The sequence below is a fragment of the Galendromus occidentalis genome, unplaced genomic scaffold, assembly GCF_000255335.2.
Source record: "Galendromus occidentalis unplaced genomic scaffold, Mocc_1.1 scf7180000077463, whole genome shotgun sequence".
Taxonomy (NCBI): Eukaryota; Metazoa; Arthropoda; class Arachnida; order Mesostigmata; family Phytoseiidae; genus Galendromus; species Galendromus occidentalis.
This window is the reverse complement of record NW_003805451.1, coordinates 446,720-454,209: the sequence shown is the minus strand read 5'-3', so window position 1 is coordinate 454,209 and position 7,490 is coordinate 446,720. Positions and strand designations below refer to the sequence as shown.

At 50.0% G+C, this 7,490-nt stretch overlaps 2 protein-coding genes across 2 annotated transcripts; both read left to right on the top strand.

Annotated features, from left to right (window-relative positions):
* The first annotated feature begins 4,468 nt into the window (after positions 1–4,468).
* LOC100901638 (uncharacterized) lies at positions 4,469–6,065 on the top strand. Its single transcript, XM_003744234.2, has 4 exons — positions 4,469–4,602; positions 4,735–4,857; positions 4,978–5,059; positions 5,415–6,065. The coding sequence occupies exons 1-4, from the start codon at positions 4,600–4,602 to the stop codon at positions 5,702–5,704; spliced, it is 498 nt and encodes a 165-aa protein (XP_003744282.1). The 5' UTR covers positions 4,469–4,599; the 3' UTR covers positions 5,705–6,065.
* A 174-nt stretch (positions 6,066–6,239) lies between these two features.
* On the top strand, positions 6,240–7,224 carry LOC100901779 (oligosaccharyltransferase complex subunit ostc). Its single transcript, XM_003744235.1, has 3 exons — positions 6,240–6,452; positions 6,664–6,804; positions 6,965–7,224. The coding sequence occupies exons 1-3, from the start codon at positions 6,240–6,242 to the stop codon at positions 7,061–7,063; spliced, it is 453 nt and encodes a 150-aa protein (XP_003744283.1). The 3' UTR covers positions 7,064–7,224.
* The last annotated feature ends 266 nt before the right edge of the window (positions 7,225–7,490 follow it).

Sequence of the window (7,490 nt, the reverse complement as noted above, 5' to 3'; positions counted from 1 at the left end):
AGGCGCGGCAATAAATGGCTTCACATATAGGTGAAAGTTCATTCAGAACTCAACAGTGTCGGTGTTTCAAGGTACATGATGGTTATTCAGCACGAGCCGTGGATTTTGAGTCTCTCTGAATGGGTTGGCCTCGGCTCCACTCTAGGTTTTCCAAAGATCCGCGTAGTTCAGGACCTGCAGATCCTGGACTCGCAAGGTTTCATTCCTGTGCGACAGATTTTATGATTGGATCCATATACGCAGAATATGTCGAGCATATGCCTGTCCGGGAAGTTCCCGTGCCTCCATATTCTTGATACCATATCCTAGGATATCGACTAGCCAGGGTGAATCTCATGTCAGTTATCATCCTTCAGTTCGTTCCAGCGACGGGTGTCTCGACAGGGATGCGGCTTCCGTTTTGCTCAGAGTCTCCAGATCTCGGGCCTTCAGGCAGAACCACGGTAATCGAATCCGGTGTCCAGCCCCCGGCCAGTTCCAGATCGGCGATCTTCGAGGCCAAGATCCAAGATCTCCTCTCTGAATTTGACCGCATTCAACGAGCCTTTCGGTTGTTAGAGCTTCGTGCTCGGAGTCGAAGGCTGCCCAGAAGTCGATAAGTCAAGCGTGGAGTCGGTGGGGGGCATCTACGAGTTTGTGCTCGATTTCGTTCATAAGTATCTTGCTCGTCGACATCGTGGAAGAACCCTCAAGGAATCCTTGCTGTTCATCGGGGATGATGCCTTTAAACTCCACGAACAGGATAATTCGCTTGAGAATGACGCTGGACACGAGTTTAGAGACACAGCTTTTTTCCGCAGTGCCTGTCCAGTCTCCAGGACTGTGGGTCGGAAGGGCATCCCTCCGCTTCGGGGATCTCTGGCATTTGGCCATCTAGCCAGGCCGTCGGGTTCCGTGAAGACATCACATGACAGCTCACTCGAGTGGGCATTGCTCCATTGCGGAACGCCGCGCTGTCAGGAATTCTGCTTCATGAGCACGGCGGAAGACGGAAGTAGCATGTGACTCTCTCAGAGATCGGAACGAAAGGCTCGAAATTGACTGGGTTGTATTTCGCTCACTAGCTCATGGGTTCAGGAGGGATTCTCCGTTCCGTCAACCAGGAAAGTTTCTCGGCGGAATTCGGTATACGGTAGGTGGCGCTACGGAATCGAGAGTAACGACTTGCTTGTATGATATCGTTTCGATAATAATGTCGGCTCTTGCGAACCTTGGTCTGATTTTTCGGGCGTTGTCGTGCGCTCTCGGCGACGGCCTCTGGCTCATGGAACGACACCCCTTCCCAAGAAGAAAGACTCTCCGCTGTGGGCGGTTTCATCTCGCTCTCCGATGAAGCATTCCATATAGGATTTTGGACGGCTATTTCTACAGAATGATCCCGGGAAAACGGAAATATCTGAGAAACGTCAGAAACGAGAGTTAGTCCCAGGAACAGCAGCGGGTCGCTCATGAAAAACCGTGTTATTCTCCCCAGCCGACTCTTTCCTTCATCCATTCACTCGTGACGATGCTCGGGTTTTCAGAAGATTTCAGCGAAGTTCCCGAGTTTCTTGTCTCCATCGCGACATCTGACTCTTTGATTCCGCGTCCGAAACTCTTTCAAAAAACAAGTGATGATCATGAGTAGGAAAGGAGATGGCGACGAAACAACATGTCTCGGTTCTCCCATCACGCCTGAACACGTGATCATCGCCGGCGTGTGTGTCGTCCATAAGAAATAAGCACCTATCACCGAACACACCGCCGAGCGGACGGACGAAGCTTGATGCTTGATACGCCAGATCTTCCGAACTCGGCCGATCTTTTTCGGATCTGTGCATGTTCGAGCTCTTTTGGAACAGTGAGGTCTTCATTAGGCAGCAAAGGAATCGATATCGATGAAGCTGTGCGTGATGGGCATCAAGGGAGAGCGGTAATGGTCCGATTGACCTCCCGTTCCTGTCTCTGCTAAAATCCCATTCGATTCGCCCCGATCTATGCAGGTACAGCTATCGGAATCGACCGCCAGACTCGCTTCGGCGAAGCCCGACTCGTAGATTCCCGATAATTTCCGATGCACAGGCTCGAATCCATGACACTATTGAACAAGAACTCGAGGTCCTGCTTGAGGGGTCAACGGCTAGCTGGCGACCACATTCCCACCGAGCTGGTTTCAAGATGAAGGGGAACCCCGGGAGGAGATCACTGAGAAGCTCGGACGCTGGAGAATAATAAGGAGATGAACATGAATTTTCGATGCACAGACGTGTGACCTCTAAAGTCCCCTCTATTTTTACGGTACCTCCCAGTGAGCAAACCTGGGTTAGATGAGACACCGGAGATGTTTAGGAAAAGAATAGCCCGAGGCTCGTCGTTAGTATTCTCGAGATCGCCATGATGATATTGCACAGCCAACCGAAAGTCCCGCATATAAGGGACTTATTTTATCAGATACGGTCAGATGTGAGGGCCCATTCTTGGGTTCATAATAGCTATTCCATGCGAGCTATTTAGTGGTAATTATCGCAATCGATTCTGTGATAGCTAATCCTTCGCATCCTTATGGAGCCTTCTAGAGCAAGAGTTAGGATGGCGATCTCAGTTACGATACACAGATAATGGGAATCTCACCCCAGCCAAGCTACACAGTTCTTCAGAGATCGATATCAATCGATATGTAGATATCGATGTATCGATATCGATATTTGTCGATACAAATATTTACACAACACTGGATACGGGACTCGCGCGTTGGTGCCTGTGGGGAACGCAGGGTCTTTCATATGCGGGGCTCTAGAGGACGAATTAGTACGATCGAGCCGACTCTTCTCGGAGCTCAAAGAAATTTTGAATCCATCAGGGCGCTTCTCAATATTGGCTGGCGCTCGTCAATGTTGAACAAGACAGCACCATTGTGAGACCATGCGTGGGATCGATCCTCACGGAACAACACATGCTGACGCTTGCTTCATGCATGTTGGTGTGTGATACATTCAGCAAGGCATCCAGGTGAAGCTCAAGCCCCGGACCATAGATGAGGCAGGTACACTTCGATCTCGAGAGTCACCGGCGTTTTTTTCCCTCGACTCTTTTGCAGGGCGACAATTTATTCCCCATCGTCGAAAAATGTCAAAATGTACCACGATAACCCGAATGTCTCCCTAGTGCTCCCGTGTGTTGTTAGTCCGCGCCGCTACGTTCTGAAAGACTCGAGGGTACCGATATGTTTTGGTGAACACGACAAGATTTCGCAAAGCAGAGAGCGATCTCGCATTCATGGATTTAAGCAATCATCAAGTAATATATTATTATTCCAAAGCCATCCCGCCTTCGAACTTCGATATCAAGGGGACGATATCCCCCCCGACCTCGCTATCCTCGTCGTCGAATCCAGGACTGTTCCTGCCCGTTCTAACATCAGACTATGCGTGTCGATGAGGTGGGCACCTAGTGTGATGAATAGTGATCTGGACTTCGTCATGCATTGGACTTTCAAGTTACGTGAGCTGTGGGAGATCGGCATATCCGGGGAAATTCTGATTCCGATAGTTGACGAGGGGGCGGTCTACTTTTTTTTCTTTCATTTTTTTCGCATTGTATATGCAGCTTAAGCATCAAGAAAGTCGTTTCACTATTCTTTTAAGTGACATTCCTTCGAATTTCGCATACTCCAGTAGGTGCAGACGGGCGATTTACATCTTCCCACAGTATGTACAAGCACAATCATTGTCTGCTACGGTGTAGAAGTCTCCCCTTCCGCAGATTCACCTAACTGAGCCCGACTCCAGGCGTATTGGTCCCCCTAGCCTATGGAGACAGCGCGACAACCTCCGCGGAGTATACAGCTGTCTCGGTAGAAGAATCGAAAGAGCAGTCGTCCCAGAAGTCCTTCCGCATCAAAGGCCCCTCGAAACTCTGTGAGAAAGTACAGCTTTCATGTGCAATCTCTCCGCTTCCTGATTGAGCTCAGAAGTGCTTACCGTCATTCTATTCCCCGTCTTCTTTTCCTCCCCTCAGGACGGGGCTCCCTTCATTTCTCTGTTTAAGGCAGGGCATACTTGGCGGGTGAAATGAATTTCAGTACTCATTGGTAAATAACTTCGGATATGAGGGAAATTTCCCGATGATGGATATACCGCTGCCCAGAGGAGAATCATCTCGAACCATGATTCTGAAGCATGTGTCGCTTTCGGCGATGTGAGAGTGATAAACCTCACATCTAACACTGATTGGATCAAGCGAGCCCTAGACACTACACGCGATTATGAGAGCGGTCGGCGCCAGAATGATCTCGGACGAGTAGATCAGCTGTAAGCCCGTGCCTACGCGGAGCTCACAGAAGGCAGCGAAATAAACGGAATTTCCAGCTCTGACGCGATAGTTCTGAGCGAGCTCCTCTCGAGCTCGATAAACGGGACGACATCCCACTGCTCCACCGATAATAACTCCGCGCGCAGGAAAGTGCTCCGCGAGTCGAAGAGTTATCCTACAGCAGACGACGGACCGATCAGCTGTTCCGGGGAGAAGCGATTATTATCCGGTGGTGTACCGAGCGCGGATCCCAATTCACAAACCAGGGACTGGAAGACGAGGAGTGAATCTGAGACCCCGGCTTGGAGCATGGTGAGAGTCGTCTGAAGATGTCCGACTCCAAGTACAGGCTGTTGTCCCATCCCACGACCGTGTAGAGCCCTACCGCGCGACGCGTGACATAGAACGATATTTTCGAGTGTCCTGAAAGAGGTATATTTGCAGGCCAAGCTGAATCTCTATCAGACATTGAAATACCTATCCTATGCGACTACAGGCGGGCTCGGTGTCATCGTCATTTCGAAGTTCTACCTTCGGAGACACTTCGAAGCCTACGGGTATTATAAGGTTTGTAGGGAGAATCGCATCTCCCCTCATCCTATGCGTGCATAAAGTATCTTGAGCATTCAATGCAGGGAATGAACGACTAGGATTACTCTCAATAATTCATGCCCATTGAAATTCCAGAAAACAATAAAAATCACTGGCGAGAATGCAGTTGTCAAAAAGCTGCTCGGTGAGCCGATCGAGTTCGGAAAACTGGATCTCGGTGAGTCTTCCGATCGATGATTAAGAGAGTTCCTTGTCGGACGTGTTTTATTTGTCGAATTCACTGTAGCGAAGACCGACCACCACATCTACCAGTGAATCGTCTTCGATCGGATAGTTCCACCGACCGTCGCGTCGTGAGGCGTCGGCAAGGCTAAAAGAGGATACTGCGAGCTCCATCTTCATCAGAATGTCAGAAGAACGAGATGATCCCATCAGAGGAAATTTGAGGTTCTTCTTCTGAGATCGGGAGGATAAGTCCAGGACGCGCCGCGCCGCCTCCCGCCTCCCTTGTGGAGCATACTTGACGAAGAATCAACGCTACATCCATTTTATTTCGCATTGAAAAATTCCAGGTGATGTCGCTAACTTCTTCGCTACTCCCGAGAAAGCGTTCTTCTCGATCGGCGTTTGGGGTCCGTCTGATTCTGGGGCTCTGACGTCTTACTGCGAGAGATCGCCGAATGGAGTCCGCACGGAAACGGAGGACAGCGGAGAAGAAGCAGATGATGGTTGGGAGGTCATGCGAATCGAGCTGAGAGTGAAGAAGCTGAAGGACAAGAGACTGATCGTTTTCAGGAGACCCGAGGCAGACCTGGAGTATGTGAATACATTTCGAGATTCAGTGCATCAGCTGCAGAAATGAAGCTCCGAAACTCCTCTCGGAATCGAGAGCTGACACCGATCGCGAACTGCCATTATGCTGCACGTCAGAAATAAATGCAGCTTAATACACTTTAATAAATGTATGCAGCCGGACCGGACTCGACCCCGATTCTCCGCAAAGTTTGCAGCCGACTTCGAGTCGGCCCCTAGCTGAATGATCCATGCTCACCATTCTTCGTCATACAAAACGTCGTATTACGATGATGCCTTACGGCTATACGTGCGGTTCGTAGTTTAGGCGTAAGAAACGCAGCATTTCCACCGGCTCATCCCTTGGGTCTGCCACAACCTCTGAATGAGTCATTTGAACAGGCAGAGATCAGCCCGGTGTTCTCATCATCATCACCGACAGCTAAGGGATCTTTTTTCTGCTCTCTCTCGCTCTCTCGTTCGTCGTTGTAAACATAAGTCTCACTGGTCCTCGGCGGCGGTACTTTTCCAGTCGCTTCCATCAGCAAGCGAATTCCGGTGCCGTGTATGTGAGAAAAACGCCACCGATCCCCCAACTAGATATCATGGAGGCACTTTACGCGGCTCCATTCTGCGTAATTCACGCGCCAAACCTCCGGCTGCGGAAACCGTCATGGCTCAAACAGCCATCCCCCATGACAGTGTATGCATTCGTTCTCCTGAGTTATTTCCTCGTTTGCGGAGGAATCATTTATGATGTGATCGTTGAGCCACCTTCGATCGGGAGCACCGTGGACGAGCATGGCCACTCAAAGCCTGTGAGTATATCGCGACGGCGACGTTCTGCGAGCAATATTCGACTAAAAATTCCCCGAGACCCTCCGCGCTGTCAAACAGCTGATCGTGATCTTCCTTCTCGAATATGAGCGGAAAATTCTTCTCCCGAGACCAATGCTCCCGCTCGGACTCGGATTGGTTGGATAATCCGGTCAAGTAAAGCCTGCTAGCTGAGCAGCTGGAGAATTTCAGGTGGCCTTCATGCCGTACCGTGTTAACGGTCAGTACATCATGGAAGGATTAGCATCTTCATTCCTCTTCACAGTCGGCGGTCTAGGTTTCGTCATCCTCGACCGAGTCCAAGAACAACCATCCACCCCTCGGCTCAACAAGGTATTCCCATCATATTCTGAGGATTGCGGTCGAACCGTGGAATGATTATTGTATCATTCACTCTAAGTTGTGCGGGTCAGGAAGAGCTTCCCTGAACGCAGTACGATCCGAAGTCTCTACTGCAACTGCTAATTAATAAAGATAACTCGAAATCTTCCAGCTGCTGTTGACTGCGGTGGGCTTTCTGTGCATCTTGGTCTCGTTCTTCACGTGCTGGGTTTTCATGAAAATCAAACTGCCTGGATACTTGATGGGATAATAAAGTGCTCCCCTGCAGCCTCTCGTGAGCTCCCCTTTGAGCTCCGAGTTCTTATCAAGATCGCGATCATATTCGTCGCGCTCTCCGGAGCTGGCTTTCAATTGTACATATGGAAAGATAATAAGCCTACCGAGAAACACCATGAGATGAGAATGAACGAATGATGAAAAGAGAAAGATGATGATGAAATCAAATGGCGTTTTCTTTCGCGGACCGCCAGAAGTCGAGGAGAGTTCTTCGAGTTGATATCATTGCGTTTTTCAAATCATTGCTTGGTCTCGGAGGATGGCTCCGCCCAACAGCTGAGAGGAATGCCGAGCCACAGACGGGCAATTACCGTCGTATCGGGCACAGTTTGGTGTCGGTGATATGGACTACGCCCCGAACCCGACGGAGGAGCGTTCCGCGAGGCTCTGCTTGCGAAAGA

What these genes read in the sequence shown, in the direction of transcription:
- LOC100901779 (XM_003744235.1), top strand. Translation starts at nt 6,240, where the DNA reads ATGGAGGCACTTTACGCGGCTCCATTCTGCGTAATTCACGCGCCAAAC. An exon ending in AGCATGGCCACTCAAAGCCT is followed by an intron (nt 6,453 to 6,663) that starts GTGAGTATATCG and finishes GGAGAATTTCAG; the next exon opens with GTGGCCTTCATGCCGTACCG. An exon ending in CCACCCCTCGGCTCAACAAG is followed by an intron (nt 6,805 to 6,964) that starts GTATTCCCATCA and finishes GAAATCTTCCAG; the next exon opens with CTGCTGTTGACTGCGGTGGG.
- LOC100901638 (XM_003744234.2), top strand. An exon ending in AAGCCTACGGGTATTATAAG is followed by an intron (nt 4,858 to 4,977) that starts GTTTGTAGGGAG and finishes TTGAAATTCCAG; the next exon opens with AAAACAATAAAAATCACTGG. An exon ending in GTTCGGAAAACTGGATCTCG is followed by an intron (nt 5,060 to 5,414) that starts GTGAGTCTTCCG and finishes GAAAAATTCCAG; the next exon opens with GTGATGTCGCTAACTTCTTC.